This window comes from Maylandia zebra, linkage group LG2, assembly GCF_041146795.1.
Source record: "Maylandia zebra isolate NMK-2024a linkage group LG2, Mzebra_GT3a, whole genome shotgun sequence".
In the NCBI taxonomy this organism is placed as follows: Eukaryota; Metazoa; Chordata; class Actinopteri; order Cichliformes; family Cichlidae; genus Maylandia; species Maylandia zebra.
In genome coordinates, this window is record NC_135168.1 from 11,934,926 (window position 1) to 11,952,578 (window position 17,653).

The 17,653-nt window shown below is 41.3% G+C and overlaps 1 protein-coding gene across 1 annotated transcript; it reads left to right on the plus strand.

Annotated features, from left to right (window-relative positions):
• The first annotated feature begins 1,882 nt into the window (after positions 1 to 1,882).
• LOC143420806 (uncharacterized) lies at positions 1,883 to 11,952 on the plus strand. Its single transcript, XM_076889103.1, has 11 exons — positions 1,883 to 1,926; positions 2,606 to 2,750; positions 3,001 to 3,160; positions 3,298 to 3,490; positions 4,379 to 4,435; positions 5,818 to 5,874; positions 6,924 to 6,980; positions 8,024 to 8,125; positions 8,245 to 10,294; positions 10,378 to 10,566; positions 11,330 to 11,952. The coding sequence occupies exons 2-11, from the start codon at positions 2,630 to 2,632 to the stop codon at positions 11,554 to 11,556; spliced, it is 3,213 nt and encodes a 1,070-aa protein (XP_076745218.1). The 5' UTR covers positions 1,883 to 1,926; positions 2,606 to 2,629; the 3' UTR covers positions 11,557 to 11,952.
• The last annotated feature ends 5,701 nt before the right edge of the window (positions 11,953 to 17,653 follow it).

A 17,653-nucleotide genomic window follows, 5' to 3' on the forward strand; every position in this document is an offset into this window, starting at 1 on the left:
TCTCAAATTTTCTGGCTTCGATGCTCAACCCGTTGGTAGGCAGCTCTGAACACATCCAGAACAACTTGTCGAGAAAGTGAGAGATGCCATTATGGAGGCAGATGAAACAATGGTCTTGTACAATGTTACACCTCTTACTTCACTTGGGTTCCAGTCACTGAAGAATAGGTAGTTCATAACTTGTACATGGAAGAAGTGGAAAAGAGATCTTTGTTATCCTATCCTGGAACACCACCAAGTCATTGGTTCAGGTATGTGGATGACACCTAGCTGAAAATCAAATCTCAGGATGTACCACAAGTAATGGATCACATTAACTCAGTGGATTAACACATCAAATTCACCAGGGAGGATATGAGTGATAAAATGTTTCTCCCATTGAAAATGCTACGTCCAGAAGAACTTAATCAACCTTTTGGGATTTACTTATCTGGATGATCGAGCATGCATCAAGACATGCAAATAGCAGTTTTTCCCATAAAAAAAAGTAACCAATCTACTGCATTGACCTGTATGCACATGTTCAAAGGTGAACTCTTTTGATATCATTGTACACAGCATTTTTTGGAGTGATTTGTTCTCCACATCACCCTCAAAAACACTATGCAAAAAGAAAAGTTTGTACATTAAGACACTATGGAGGGGGCTGTCTTACACCATAAGGTAGTGGTAGACTTTATTTAATTGTAGGAAAAATGAATGGAGAAGTCTACCTGGACAGTTGTTCAAAAGAATCTGAAGAAAAGACAAGTGTGGATTTTCAGGCAAGACAATAATTCCAATCACAGAGGATAGAAAACTTTCAATTGGATTGAGAGAAATAAACCAATTATGAGCCCTCTGGTAACCTGATTTGTTTTGTATTCGCAAAGCGAGAGCTGTGTTTGCATTCTTGACACAAAGCTGAAGTTGTTCCCAGAGAAGGTTAAACTCTGCCTGGGCTGACCTTTGTCACTGATTCTGTTGGTGGTTTTCATGGATTAAATGGTGTCTGGTTTGTGAACCTTGGGGTCTCATCTTTGGCAAATGACATGGTACTTCAGGCTTCTTAAGGCCATGACCTTCAGTGTGTACTAGAGTGGTTTGCAGCTGAGTGTGAAGCAGCTGTGATTAGAGTTAGCTCCTCTAGGTCTATGGTACTGTGCAGAGCTCTGTCATCTGAGGGGTGCTTGAAAGAGAGACACTGCTCCACCACATCAAAATGACCAGCATGCCTACTGGGTGCCTCCCTGAGCATATTCCACTGACTGGGATCTCTCTGGGGAAGATCTAGAGCTTGTTGGAGAGACTAAGATAAAGTGTTTATTACCTAATTTCAGTCTTTACATATTTTAGACTGTTTTTAAACATAGAAAATAGTGTGAAATAAAATCCAGCAAAACAAAACAAAAATTATAATACTAGAACATTTAAAAGGTAAAAGTGATACTTAAATTAACAGTGGAATAGTAAGGCAGCTCGTATTTTTCTCATTTGACAATTTTATTCACTGTGTACAAAACCCCAAACATTAGTTCCTCTATACTTTAAAGCAAGGAAACTGAGAAATTTCATTTAGAAATTGATTTAATTTTTGCAGATTAATATATTGTTTTTTTTAAGTTTTCATAAGATAAACAGTGATTAAAATAATAATTAATTAAATTAATAATTACAATAATACTGAACCGACTGATTGAACATCTTTAAGTGCATAATCATAATCTTGCCATTAGGCTTTGCAAAAAACGTTGGTTTCTCAGATTTTTTTTTTAGATATGTGGATGGGGCAGGGCCTGCCGGTAGGCGGGCGGGAGGCGCGCGAAAGGGAGAGGCGCGAAGGAGAGGCGCGAAAGAAGAGGCGGGTGGGGGAGGGTCACAATAGCTTTGGATCGCAGTCATGGAGGTAACCATCTGAGAGCAGCAGCGCATGGAGCAGCTTTAAAGGTATGAAAAGTAGCTTAAGACATTTAGTTTGTTATTGCCATGCCTTTAGGTTTCTGCTGAAAAGGAAATTACACGACAAAAAGAAATGTCAGTATTTTCTGTCTGAATGTAAGAAAGTTATTTCAAGATGAATGTTGATATTGGTTAGCTAGCTAGGTGTACCCTTGATAAAACTCAAATGAGCTAACATTGAAATCAGAGTACGTACTAAAATGTACGGGGGAATGATAACAAGACAATTTTCTCTAGATCGCTGATTTTTGCTGTCTTGTGAACAGCATTCCCGTGGTGACATTTATTTGTTAGCTGTTTTCGAGGTGGCCTCGACACCAGCCTGAGTTCTTTTTTTTTTTTTTTTTTTTTCTTGACACCAGCCTGAGTTCGAGTCCTTTGCCCAGTGTCTTCCCCCCTCTTTTTCTGCCCCGCTTTCCTGACATTCTTTACTGAGTCAATCGAATAAAACAGAAAAAAGCCAAGAAAAAGTACAAATGTTAAATTTCAGTGTAATCTTTAATGTAATCATGAGAGTTGATAGTGTGCTTTAGTAATTAACAAATATTTTAAATAATTTATCAAATATTTATATTTTATTATAAGCATTTAAGAAAAGGCATACTGTATTTTAATTTGGAGTTGGTGAACACAGGGAATAATTAGGTATTTAAATCTCTTTTTACAGAAAAGAAATCTTGCATTTGATATTATGATGGAAACATCAGGTAGAAGAAGAAAAAGAGTTAATCCTCAACACGATGCAGAACACTATATTAAACTGAAAACTGACAAGACTGGTCTAACAGAGCAATTCATCAGCCCATGCAAAGGTATAGTGGTGTCATTTGTGCATTTTGATAATTACAGCACGCATAAACAGTAACACTTCGCTCCTGTATGCAAATTAGACATTCAGTACTGATAACCTTGCTCATGTCATTTGCATTTATCAAGCGTTTATGTTATAGTTTTTTAATAGGCTGTGTAAAGAAGAGTAACTTTATTCATAAGTTTTAAAATGTCTTACAATTGGTGGAAACATTTTTTTTTAAACTAGAGCAATATTTTCTTCTTTTAAAGGTCGTGGTGTAATTGCCTCGCAGTTTTTCAAACAGGGGGAATTTGTTCTTGAGTACCGTGGAGAACTTTGCAAAGCAGATCCTTATCTTGAAAAAAACAAGTTCAATGATACGGTGGAAGTATTCTTATTTGATTTCAAATGGAAAGGAACCTCTTGGTGGTAAGACAATATTTCATGTTACAGTGTATTTTGGATCTATGCTATACTTAATACACTACTACAAATATCTATTATTTATGTAACATGCCACACAGTATGTTGATTTACTCCACTGTTGATACTTTTTTTTCTTCAAGCATTGATGCTTCTGTTGAAGACAAGTCATTAGGAAGGCTTGTGAATGATGACCACCGAAGGCCTAGCTGTAAGATGAAAACAGTTGAAGTTGAAGGAAGGCCACATCTTTGCCTGTTTGCCTTACGTGACATTGACCCAGGAGAAGAAATAACTTATGACTACGGGAAAGCCGACTGGCCTTGGCGCAAGATGGTAAACTATTGCATTGCACTATTGCTGCACATGATGTCAAATAAGTCTAACTATATTTGATTTTGGCCCAAAGATATCACATAAACTACTGTTAAAACAGCTTAGATTTTAAACCTCTTCAAGTTTTTCTTAAACCTCTTCAGAACATGGTGTTGTTATTTTTGAGTTGAAATACAAAGTATGTTTTGTATTTCGATAAGATAATAGTATTTAATATCAGTGAATATACTGGTATGGTGGGGTGTGGTCTGTGGGGCCGCTGCATTGGCTCATCACGCTGTCCTTGCATTAAAGCCTGTACTGGGTCCTTACTGACTTGTTGTTGTCATTTTGTACAGGACACCACTGAAGAGCTGCTTCTGTGTTTGTTTATTGAGACGACAACCAGAAATAAAAATGTTGAGGGGTGGGGAGTAGGGCTCTAGCCACCTTGTCGGTCTTTTTATTTCTGGTTGTTGTCTCAACACACACAGCTTTTCAGGAGTGTCCTGCACATAATATGTTCTCATCACTCTGGACATGAGCCTTGTGTTTGCTCTGAGCAGTGAGGGGGAGGGGCAGTCGTTACACTCCCAGTGGCACATCAACAGAGCTGGAGGGAGAGAGAGAGAGATCCTTCTCCTTCTTATTGGATTCAAGTGCACATTTGAGTTCTGTGAGAACAGTTTGCAGCCTTGTCTTACTAGTCATTTCTACACAGACGCCATGAAATGCACAGATGCGGGCACGCACAACACGAAGCACATGGTCAATTTAGGGGAGGCTTAGGTTAAAGCAGAGTGTATTTGTGTTAGAAACGTCCCCAAAAGTTATAAGTGTGAGGCCTAATGATGACTGTAGTTGGTGATGTTTTTGTAGTTGTAAGTGAAGTCATGTCTCTGTTTTTAGGATAAGTCTACTCTAGAGATCAGCAACCAAACCGGTGATCTTGAACACTGCATTCAGGTAAGTGTTATGTTCTCATCAGTATCTAATGAGTATCTAATGAGTGGCCTTAGTTCAGTTTGCCATTTACTGTCCTCACTTAGGTTAAAGCAGAGTGTATTTGATCCCCTCTATGGTGTGGTGTATAGTAAAGGAGATTCACATGTGTACTACCTCCTGTTACCCTTGTACCATTTTGGGCCCCATTGACTTCCATTATAATCACATATTTTCCATATACTGTAATCCTGACATGTGATAAGGCTTTTCTCGTGGATACCTAATGGATCTAAGCCTCTGCCTTCAAAATAAAGGAAAAATAGGTTTTGGATCAAATGAGCACAATATTAGGCACAGCACCACCATAGACACTCAGTGGTTTTGAATGCAGGACATGGTTATCTTACCTTGCAAAATACATGGTAACAAAACGGCTAATCACCATAAAATAGTCTTGATGTAGTGGAACTGATATAAGAGAGTGGTGTGAATGTGATTGAGAATATATATACATATATATATACATATACTGTGTGTGTGTCGGTGGCAAACAAAACGGCCCGTAGAGCCGCCTCCTTGAAGTGAACAACTGCAGCCTGCCCCGTTTTTTTTTCCTTTCTCTAAATCTCTCTAAATGTTTTTTTTTTTTGGCTTCACTCTGGACATGAGGCTTGTGTTTGCTCTGAGCAGTGAGGGGGAGGGGCAGTCGTTACACTCCCAGTGGCACATCAACAGAGCTGGAGGGAGAGAGAGAGAGATCCTTCTTATTGGATTCAAGTGCACATTTGAGTTCTGTGAGAATAGTTTGCAGCCTTGTCTTACTAGTCATTTCTACACAGACGCCATGAAATGCACAGACGCGGGCACGCACAACACGAAGCACACGGTCAATTTAGGGGAGGCTTAGGTTAAAGCAGAGTGTATTTGTGTTAGAAACGTCCCCAAAAGTTATAGGTGTGAGGCCTAATGATGACTGTAGTTGGTGATGTTTTTGTTGTTGTTAGTATGGGTGGGTTTTAATAATCGATTCATTGATTAAAATCGATTCAGGTTTGGATAATGTGATATCGATTCATTAAAATCCGGAATCGATTTTTCTTTTTTTATATAAATGTATTTTGCCCAAAATCCTTCTCCTTCTTATTGGATTCAAGTGCACATTTGAGTTCTGTGAGAACAGTTTGCAGCCTTGTCTTACTAGTCATTTCTACACAGACGCCATGAAATGCACAGACGCGGGCACGCACAACACGAAGCACATGGTCAATTTAGGGGAGGCTTAGGTTAAAGCAGAGTGTATTTGTGTTAGAAACGTCCCCAAAAGTTACAAGTGTGAGACCTAATGATGACTGTTGTTGGTGATGTTTTTGTAGTTGTAAGTGAAGTCATGTCTCTGTTTTCAGGATAAGTCTACTCTAGAGATCAGCAACCAAACCGGTGATCTTGAACACTGCATTCAGGTAAGTGTTATGTTCTCATCGGTATCTAATGAGTATCTAATGAGTGGCCTTAGTTCAGTTTGGCATTTACTGTCCTCACTTAGGTTAAAGCAGAGTGTATTTGATCCCCTCTATGGTGTGGTGTATAGTAAAGGAGATTCACATGTGTACTACCTCCTGTTACCCTTGTACCATTTTGGGCCCCATTGACTTCCATTATAATCACATATTTTCCATATACTGTAATCCTGACATGTGATAAGGCTTTTCTCGTGGATACCTAATGGATCTAAGCCTCTGCCTTCAAAATAAAGGAAAAATAGGTTTTGGATCAAATGAGCACAATATTAGGCACAGCACCACCATAGACACTCAGTGGTTTTGAATGCAGGACATGGTTATCTTACCTTGCAAAATACATGGTAACAAAACGGCTAATCACCATAAAATAGTCTTGATGTAGTGGAACTGATATAAGAGAGTGGTGTGAATGTGATTGAGAATATATATATATATATATATATATATATATATATATATATATATATATATATATATATACATACATACACTGTGTGTGTGTCGGTGGCAAACAAAACGGCCCGTAGAGCCGCCTCCTTGAAGTGAACAACGGCAGCCTGCCCCGTTTTTTTTTTCCTTTCTCTAAATCTCTCTAAATGTTTTTTTTTTTTGGCTTCACTCTGGACATGAGGCTTGTGTTTGCTCTGAGCAGTGAGGGGGAGGGGCAGTCGTTACACTCCCAGTGGCACATCAACAGAGCTGGAGGGAGAGAGAGAGAGATCCTTCTTATTGGATTCAAGTGCACATTTGAGTTCTGTGAGAATAGTTTGCAGCCTTGTCTTACTAGTCATTTCTACACAGACGCCATGAAATGCACAGACGCGGGCACGCACAACACGAAGCACATGGTCAATTTAGGGGAGGCTTAGGTTAAAGCAGAGTGTATTTGTGTTAGAAACGTCCCCAAAAGTTACAAGTGTGAGACCTAATGATGACTGTAGTTGGTGATGTTTTTGTAGTTGTAAGTGAAGTCATGTCTCTGTTTTTAGGATAAGTCTACTCTAGAGATCAGCAACCAAACCGGTGATCTTGAACACTGCATTCAGGTAAGTGTTATGTTCTCATCAGTATCTAATGAGTGGCCTTAGTTCAGTTTGCCATTTACTGTCCTCACTTAGGTTAAAGCAGAGTGTATTTGTGTTAGAACCGTCCCCAAAAGTTATAAGTGTGAGGCCTAATGATGACCGTAGTTGGTGATGTTTTTGTTGTTGTTAGTATGGGTGGGTTTTAATAATCGATTCATTGATTAAAATCGATTCAGGTTTGGATAATGTGATATCGATTCATTAAAATCCGGAATCGATTTTTTTTTTTTTTATATAAATGTATTTTGCCCAAAATCCTTCTCCTTCTTATTGGATTCAAGTGCACATTTGAGTTCTGTGAGAATAGTTTGCAGCCTTGTCTTACTAGTCATTTCTACACAGACGCCATGAAATGCACAGACGCGGGCACGCACAACACGAAGCACATGGTCAATTTAGGGGAGGCTTAGGTTAAAGCAGAGTGTATTTGTGTTAGAAACGTCCCCAAAAGTTATAAGTGTGAGGCCTAATAATAATAACAGTTGATGATATTTGTCAAAGCTGAGCCCAGGGCAAACTAAGCTAAATTATTGGTTTTAGCTAATAGCTACAATAAGCATAACAGTTACTGTTAGGCTGTCATTTGTTCGCATGATGCTTTTTCTTATACACGCAATACATTTATTACCCAACTAATTCAACAAAGTTCTGTCCATACAAGTACTGTGTAATTGAAAACACAAAGATTGTTTATTATTGTTAAATATGTCTGCTATATAATGAATTTCACAAGTACACTGCTGTGCAGTTTAGGTTTGTTTTAATATTAATTTTCATATCCCTCTTTAAAAATACCCTATGCAACCTTGTTTTCTAAATGACATATTATTTTTTTTCAAATGTATATCCTCAAACCAGTGATTCCAGTGTTGAATTTTATGCTATAACTAGTATTACTTTTACAGTTTAATATTTCCTTATTTGGTTTTATAGATATCAAAAATATGTTGTAATAATATGATACTTTTAGAAACTCAGTTTTTGTTTTTTGTCCATCCTTTAAGGCTGCAGTTCCTCCTATAGTTGCCACAACATCATTACTTCAACCAGCATCTGATAATTGCTTCGTTGAATACTCAAAAAAGAGGTCCTCAAGACAAAAACAGGTGGAAAATGTTTAATATACATGTTTTATTTATCTTTAAATAGCTCTAACTTTTAATCTGTCACAAAAAATACTTCTATCATGTCTTAAATCTTAAAGAGATGTTATTTTTTCCCCAAGGTCTCGACATATACAGAAACATCTTCTGATGAATCCGATCACACAGACTATAGTGATGCTAATTATGTTCCAGACACTGAAGGAAGTTCCTCTCAGCTAGATGAAGATGAACCTCTTTATCCAACTGCACAGAAGTCTCTGCCTTCTCTGCAATACCCCGATTTATCTCCACAAAAACTAGATAATTATTCAGAAATTTTAAATAAAGGCAATGGTGCCACAACTTTTAAGAAGAGGATCTCAAAAACTCCAAGAAAGAGAAAGCTCTCGTCCCACAGTGCAACAAATAGTAATGAAAGTACACCGAAGAAAAGCAGAACTCAACAGATTTTGGACTCGATCAAAGTGTTACCACCTTCAAAGTCTGGAAGTCGCCGTGTATATGATAAGAGAAACTATTGTTTGTTTTGTCTCCAGCCTACATCAAAAATTGCACGACACCTGGAGACTGTACATAAAAATAAGGAAGAGGTTGCTCGTGCATTTCAATATCCCAAAAATTCAAGAGAGAGGCGCAATAGGTTGAACATCCTTAGAAGACGTGGAAATTTTGCCCATAATGCCAGTGTTGTGAAGAGGGGGGCTGGTGAGCTACAGGCCTGCTATAGACCAAAGAAATCCACAGAGGGCATTGATTACATTCATTGTTATCACTGCCAGGGACTCTATTCTAAGAAAACACTGTGGAAGCACATGAGAATATGCCCAGCAAAGAAAGAAAGTGAAGAAGACTCCCAGAGTGGGAAGCAGCGGGTTCGATCCAAATGTGCACTGAAAACTGCTGTTGTTCGTGACATTGGAGAGGGCTTGAAAACTGTGATTTCCTGCATGAAATATGACGAGGTAACTCAATTAATCCAAAATGACCAACTTCTTCTTCAGTTTGGACAGCACCTTTATGATCTAAATGGTTCAAGAAAGAACAGACATGACTACATAAGGCAAAGGCTTAGGGAACTTGGGCGACTGCTGCTTATAGCTCAGAAGAATACCCCCATTCAAAAGGCAGAGGAACTGATTTATCCTGCAAACTTCAACCATTTGATATCTGCAGTGAAAGAGGTGGCTGGGTACGATCCTGAAAGAAATACGTTCCAGAAACCTACCTTAGCTCTAAAAATTGGCAACAATCTGGGAATTATCTGTGAGCTTGTAGAGACTGACAATTTGTCCTCAGAAGACGGAGACTCAAGCCTTGTGCAATTTGCCAGAGAATTTAAGGCTATCAAAAATTTTAGATGGAAGGGACTGATCACCAGAGGTGCAACAACAACCATGAAGGAGTCTAAGTGGAATGCACCACAGATTTTACCTTTAACAGCTGATGTCAAATGCTTGGATCGCCATATGGAGACTGTTAAAAGCGGTGCTGAAAGAATGCTGAGGTTGACTCCAACTCCATACAGCTATGCAATGCTTGCCAAAGTGACACTAGCTCAAGTGATCATTTTTAACAGAAGAAGAGAAGGAGAGGTATCAAGAATGGAGGTGTCCACCTTTAAAGACAGAAAAAAGTCAGAAATCAATATGGACATGGCTGCTTGTCTGACCTCACTTGAGAAAAAAATGTGTGATTTCTTCACCAGAGTAGAAATCCGTGGAAAACGAGGGAGAGGAGTTCCTATTCTCCTAAAACCATCAATGGTCTCTGCAATGGAGCTCCTTGTGGAAACTCGTGAATCTTGTGGCGTCCCCAAAGAGAACATTTACATGTTTGCTAGACCAGGAGCTTTATCTGCCTATCGAGGAAGAGACTGTATCCAAATGTTGGCAAAGGAGAGTGGAGCAAAACACCCTGAAATCTTAACATCAACAAGGCTCCGAAAACATATCGCAACAATGTCGCAGGTGCTTAATCTTCAAGAAAATGAAGCAGATCAACTAGCAGACTTTCTGGGTCATGACATACGTGTGCACAGGCAGTATTACCGCTTGCCTCAAGGAACACTTCAGCTTGCTAAGATGAGCAAATTACTTTTGGCACTGGAGAACGGAACTGTTTCACATTATAAAGGCCAAACACTTGATGATATTGAAATTGACCCCGAAGGTAAGAGTGTAAATTTTATTAGGATGCTCTAAAATATAATAATTGATTTTTTTTTAATTATTAAATGCTCTGGAAACCTTTAGAAAAAGTTGATCTGGAAAATTCAGATTACTCAAGCGATGAGAGTGAGCCTCTTCAATCGGCTCTGGAGGCAATAAAAACACCAGAGAATGAGACAACGGATCAGGATGGAGACAGAGGGCCATGGACTTCTTCATCTCCAGGGACGTCTTCATCTCCAAGGACTTCTTTCAGTCCTCCCTTGAAAAAGGGTACTGACCAATTTGTTTTGGCATAAACATAAACTTTATACATTGGCACAGAAAAATAAATATGGTTCAGTGAATTAATGAAGTGAAAAGGTGATAAATAAATGACGGTCACGATCATCAACTCGGCGAACAAATAATTCAGAATTCATCCAATATGCACAATTTTGCTTTTACTTTGAACAGGCTTGTGCCTACCTTTAAATCTTTTTAGACCGGTCTGTTGTCCGCCTCATATCAGATCGTACCTTAAGGTCCAAATTAGACCTCTCAGCCGCAAAAGAATCCAGGTCATGGCACCAATTATTAAATTCATTTCTTTGTATTCTTTTAACAGCGAAGAAAGACACGGCTCAAAGTGGTCTAACTCAAAAAATGATCTTTAATTTTACATTTTCCGGAAAATGGAGACTGAGCACACAGACATCAGCTCAAGTCTGAAGCAGCAGCAGGCAGTCTGGTTATTTATATACTTCCTCTAGACGTCACGCACACTTTTAAGTTTCGATCAAACACTCTACTTAGTTTCACTTTCTGCCTGCAGCTCATATTCTTTGCAAAAGCATGCAGTTTCCTATCAGCCTGCGACCTAGTTTACACTCAACGCTGGCCATCTCTTATACGTAAAAGAATATAATCAGCAAATAAGCACTAATAATATATATATATTAAATACATGACATTATTCATTGAGTAGAGGAGGAAAACATTTGATATTGAAAAAGTTTTAAGCAGTGTATTGATGTCTGTTTTCTTTTCTTCAAAGGCAACCGAAGTAACGCCAAATGTAAGTGGGAAGATCATGAGGTACGTGCAGTTGAAAAACACATGATGCGTTTCATCAACACATGCAAGTTGCCTCAGAAGCTGGACTGCACTCAATGCATCAATGCAGAACCCTATGCACTGAAAGACAGAAACTGGACTGGGGTAAAAAATTATGTTAGAAATCGCATTACTGCCTTAAAAAGAAAAGCTTGTGCAAAGGACTGAGGGCTGTTTGTGATTTCAGTGAGTTAAAATTTCCTGTTTCTCTGGTAAAATGGTTCTGAAGATGTTTTGAAGATGTTGCACTCCAAAAATTTCAGGTTCAGTAAGCAGGTGTAAGTTTGTTTCCTAAAACCTTTTGTCATTCTGAGAGGAAAAAAACAAATCTTTTCAAGTTGACATTTTTTTCTTAACATGGTTTTCATTGTGTCCACTTCGCACTGTATGAGATGTATTTGGAATCAAAGTTTTTTACATTTGCAGGTAGAAGCACTTAATGAATTGTGCAGATATTTTGTTGTTTCTTTGTTGCTGCAAGTTCCTGTGTATACATGAAGTGCATGTAAAGTGCTAAAAACAACACGGTAGAAATAAAAGAAGCAGAATATTTAAATGTTTCTGTGGCACAATAAGTTGTGATTTCTTTCATAATAAGTAATGACCTGACTTTGAAGTTCTGGCAAATCCATTGGATTTTGTCAAGTTAGCAGACCTAATTGCAATGAATATTGTTAGGTTGGGTAGAAAAAGATGGCTTTTAACATTGTGACACTGAGCAGCAGCAGCATCCTAAAACATTTCTAGATGGTTAAATCATAACATTACCTTGTACTTACTTTGATGAAGTAATATCCCCAAAACTGAAGTTATGTGTGTATTGCTGAAGACCCCAAATGGAAGTAACGACCCCAAAAGTGGCATAACATAATTTGTGTATGTGTGTATTGCTGAAGACCCCAAATGGAAGTATGGTCCCCAAAACTGACATAAAATAACTTGTGTATGTGTGTATTGCTGAAGACCCCAAATGGAAGTAAGGTCCCCAAAAGTAGCATAAAATAGTTTGTGTATGTGTGTGTCGCTGAAGACCCCAAATGGAAGTAAGGTCCCCAAAAGTAGCATAAAATAGTTTGTTTATCTGTGTATCGCTGAAGACCCCAAAGAGGACATTAAACATTCCCAGTCCCCAATGTGAAGGTAAAAATACTGTCTGGACAAATGTTGCTTAAAATGAAAATCTCAAGTGATTTTTTATTTCTGTGGTCTTGGAGGAGTAAAACTGAGTTGCCAGCTTGCTTCTAAACCATACAGAAAGTGGTGTCCCCAAAGGGTGGGAGTTAAGATATGCGACCCCAAACGGGACTTAAGCGAGTATGTGTGTGTGTGTGTGTGTGTGTGTGTGTGTGTGTGTGTGTGTGTGTGTGTGTGTGGACTGCTGATCAAAGGGTCAAACATCCTTGGTCAGGAAGAGGGTAGCCTCCCCCTCACCCTAGATGGTTCATCCTAGATAACACGGTGAGGAAGTCCTGCAGTTCATCTAAACAAAGAGCACTTAGACTAGAACAGACGCAACTACGTTAATCCTACCATAAAACAATAAGACACGGTATGACCTCTCATGCTCCCAAAGTGCTGTCTAATACACACAAAGTTTGCAGACTATCAAGGATCAAAACCTCTACCAATCTACAACTAATTACAAAACTCTAAGCATATATAAGTAAATATTTCTAAGCATAAATGACAATCAACAATACAAATCTAACATAGACCTAGAAGGCGGAGTCGACCAACGTCATTTGAAGAGGTAAGTTTGTGTTTCAGAGAATGCCTGACAGCTCGGGTGCGACACCTAGTGGGAAAAGGGGATATAAACCTCTGAAGGACCAGCTTGAACAGCTTAAGAAAGCTATTCGTTTGGCTTCCCCTGGAGTATTAAAATCAGCAGAGAAGGAGTGCCAAGCGATGGAGGTTGAGGTAAGCAAACTCATTACATCCCAACAGAAAGGGCTGGGTGACAAAATAGCTCTGAGCTCGGTGTTAAAAACTGAAGGAGAGAGATGTGAACAGAGATTGAAACAATTAGAAGAGGAGTCTAAGGGACGTTCAGTGAACAGGAAAGCCAGAGGAGAAATTAAGGACCTAAAAGAAACTCATGCCAAGTGTTGTAAGTGGCTGTTCCTGTGGAGGGCAGCCTCTTCCTGGATGACAGAGGAGGAGGATGACACAGGAAAATCAGGAGACATGGTGAGTATAATGGAGTCTTTGAAACACCTGAAGGAGGAAAATAAAAAGCTAGAGGACCAAGTGAAGGATTTGACTCCAAAGATAGAAGAGGTCAACAGGTATTACACACCGAAACTATATCCTTGGGCCACATTGACGCCTAGTGCCCCACCACCACCGTATGTCATGCCTGTAATGACCCTTGGAGGGGGACAAGTTCGCGGTCCAGACGGACAGACTGGAGCTGTCCTTGGAGGAGTAGTAGACGTTGAATATACTACTACACCCCGAACTATCCCCGAAGGAGGGACAAGGGCAGTGGAATGCCAGTCCCAAAATATGGGAGGGAGAATGCTAGCCTCAGCTGCAGATGAAGGCTCGACCTAGCCTCCCAGTTTGTTGGATAGTGGAGACATGGTACGGGCCGAAGTGTCTACAGTGGAACAGCCAAAGCAGGATAGAGAGGCCAAAAGGACGTCTAGAATGGAGGACAAGATACCACCAGGGGACACAACCAAGGGAGAACCCTGGGAAGGAGAAGTGTATGGACAAATGCATGACGCCCCACGTGCGCTATTAGAGGCATTAAAGGCATTGGATGCAGAGAGTAATGAAGGGAGTGTCAGAAGAGGAGAACGAAGACGGTGTGACTTCACCGGAAGAAGAGGCCGATGAGGAGGACGAAGACGGAGAAGGAGCTGAGCCCCAACCAAGTACAAGCCTAATTTTGAGGAAAAGAAGTGTGAAGAGAGACCAAGCGCAGAGACGGCCCATATTTAAGAGCTCAAAGGGAAAAGGAAAGTTGAGGAAGAGTAGAAAAGTGAGTTTTGAACATGGAGCTGCCGACCCTGGTTTAAATCTGCCTTTAATAGCAGGTCCAAAGAACGAACCAGTTTATCGTGCATATAAGGTAAGAGATTTGGAAGCATTGGTTAAACAACTTCCACCAATAACTGAGGGAGGAGCTAGCTGGTTGAGAAAGCTGGGCGCACTGACCGAAGGAGAAGATGGGCGATTTTCGCGCTTTGGCCGGACGTTGCATGCTGGGTGGTGGGTTAGCAGATGTAGAGCAGATAGCTCAAACAACCAGATATGCAAATGACCTGCCATATCATGAGGTGCAGAGTGACTTAGCAGATGCAGTCCGGGAGAAGTACCCAACCCCTAACACTGGAGCCATTCCAAAAATTATTTGGGATCCCAAAAACACACCCAGAGAGTTTTTAGCTAAAGCAAAGGAACAATGGCTGTCAGAGACAGGAATACATCCGGGGAAGGAGGGAGAAACTAGAGCGTGGTTCCGTTCGGCTGTGCTGGCAGGGCTGCCCAACCAGGTTGCAATGGACTTGGAAAAGAACCCAGATTTTGCCGTTGCAGATTCCGTACAGTGGGAGAGACATGTGACCCACAGACTCCAGCAGGAACAGGATTTGGTGAACAAACAAAAGAAAGAGTTGGAGGAAGCCCAGGCGTGGCTGGTCAAGTTGCAGCTGGCAGAAGCAAAAAACAAAGCAGGCGACAGAAAGAAAGAGGATAAAGAGAGCGCAAAGAAAATAATGGTGGCAAGGCCTCAGCCTGATCCTGTGCCTGACTGGCCAGATCAGGATCCGGGTCTCTACTCTGATGACCGTTGGCCCGTCAATGCACCAAGGCAGCGTCAACCCGTAGGGAATTGGGGGACCGGTGGATCGCAGAGAGGGCGTGGTGGATCCGCGAGGGGAGGACAAAGGGCTCGGAGTCCAGGGAATCCCAGTAACAATGTGTCTTGGACTGGCTGTTACAGCTGTGGAGCAGAAGGACACTGGTCCCGAGAATGCCCTGAATCGCCGCGAAATTATCAGAGGCGAGGCTATCAATCCCAGGCACGAGGAGGCCCAAGACAAAGAGCTGCCTACAGGGGAGCACATCAAGCTCCAAACCCGAATGCAGCACCAGTCGCCCAGTACCCAGTAGCTGACTGGGGCTGGGAGGGGGAGCAATACTGACGGAGCCCGGAGAGACCAAACAGCATGGGGACGGCAGAACCCATGCTGTCGATGACAGTGGAAGGTACTGAATTGCCCTTCCTGGTAGACACTGGAGCAACATACTCAACACTAAGAGACACACCAGACAGTGCAACACTCTCCTGTCACACAGTTAATGTGGTGGGTTTTTCCGGGGTTCCGATGACTCTGCCATTGACAGATCCAGCATTGACAAAGCTGGGAAAACAGACTTTGAAACACCAATATGTGGTGTCCTCACAGGTGCCTGCAAATCTCATGGGCAGGGATCTGCTCGTGAAGCTGGGAGCCACGATCATGTGCTCTCCAGATGGACTGACTGTTACTCTGCCTGGAGGAAAAGAATTTCCGTGCCTGGGATCACCTTCAAAGACTCAATATCTAGTCCAGAACTCTGAACAACCCACTGCCGAAATCTACTGGGGGAGGCTAGTGGAAGAAGGCATTCTGAGGCACTATCAGCTGTGGAAACCCTGGATAATGAGCCTGGCCGTCTTCCCCCCCCCCCCGCGAAATCCTTTCCACGTTACACTCTTTTATGATAGGGAAGATAACGATATCTATCGGGAACAGTTCCAGTCTGATCTTGAGGGACAGACGTGGAATGTGCGAACACATAACATTTATGTTGGACCAGAAGGTGTGGCCGCGGCTGTGAAATTTACTGATGAACAACTGCCTTGGTACAATGTGGGAGAGGATTCAGCCCCTCACATTACCTTGGCGGTCCACGAGGGTCATGGGCCAAGAGATCTGGGACCGATGGTCAAGCGGGCGCTGGACAACGCATGCTGGCAAAGCACCCAAATTCCAAATGTCTGGTATGCACCAAAATGTAAAATATATCGCATAACTTGTTTGTCCAACGATGCAGTGATCTTAGAACAAAAAGAAATCTCCAGAATACATGGCAGGGAAAGAATGGATCATCCTGATGCAGTAGCTGAGCTCTCAAAATTGCCTGATACTTTGTGGTCCGCAGGGCCCACAGATGTAGGTTTGGCTAACTGTTCGCCTGTCCTGTTCCAGCTGAAGTCTGACACACCAATTAGTAGACCACAGTATAAGCACAAAACTGAGGCAGAGGAAGGCATAGCTGAAACCATTGAAGGGCTGTGGAAGGCAGGAGTGCTTGAGCCCTCATGTTCATTTTGGAACACACCTATTTTGCCAGTGGAAAAACATGGGACAGGGAAGTACCGCATGGCACATGATTTGAGAGCGATAAATGCCATACTGAGGACTGACACTGTGCCTGTACCAAATCCGTACACAGCTCTGACCGAAATTACTGGGGACCAAAAGTGGTTCACATGTATTGACCTAGCGAATGCATTCTTTTGTCTTCCACTGCACGAGTCACTCAGAGACATTTTCTCATTCACATACAGAGGCCGGAAATTTAGGTACACACGCCTACCACAAGGCTTTGCACTCTCACCAGGCATTTTCAATCAGGTGTTGAAGGAGGCATTGTCCCCATGTCAACTGCCAGAGGGCTGTACATTAATACAGTATGTTGATGATCTTCTTATTACAGCCCCGTCAGCAGCGGCCTGTATGGCAGCATCGCTCGTGGTGTTGAACAGATTGGCGGAGTGTGGCTTCAAAGTAAGTAAAGAAAAACTGCAGTTGGTCCGATCAGAGGTAACATTTCTGGGCCGGGTGATCGCACACAGATCAGTGGGGTTAATGAACACACACAGAGACCAAATTCTGACACATCCAAAACCAAGAACTGTGAAGGAGTTGCTTTCCTTTCTTGGCTTGACAGGTTACAGCAGGCAGTTCATTCCGAACTATGCTGGTAAAACCGCCCCTTTAAGGGACCTGATCAAGAAAGTTGGTGTTCGAAATCTTAAGGCTGAATTGCCTTGGACGCCGGACACAGAGACAGCGTTCATTTCGCTAAAACAGGATTTGTCAAGAGCCACAGATCTAGCCACACCTAACTACGATGAGGCATTTTATCTTGATGTTTCAGAAACAAAGGGAGTTGTGAATGGTGTGTTGTTTCAGAAAAAAGGGGGAGGTAGAGATGTGCTTATGTATGTCAGCATAAGATTAAATTCAACAGAAGCAAGTCATCC

Coding starts and splice junctions, on each gene's coding strand:
- LOC143420806 (XM_076889103.1), top strand. CDS start 2,630: ATGATGGAAACATCAGGTAGAAGAAGAAAAAGAGTTAATCCTCAACAC. Junction 3,491..4,378: donor ACTGGCCTTGGCGCAAGATG/GTAAACTATTGC, acceptor CTCTGTTTTTAG/GATAAGTCTACTCTAGAGAT. Junction 5,875..6,923: donor ATCTTGAACACTGCATTCAG/GTAAGTGTTATG, acceptor CTCTGTTTTTAG/GATAAGTCTACTCTAGAGAT.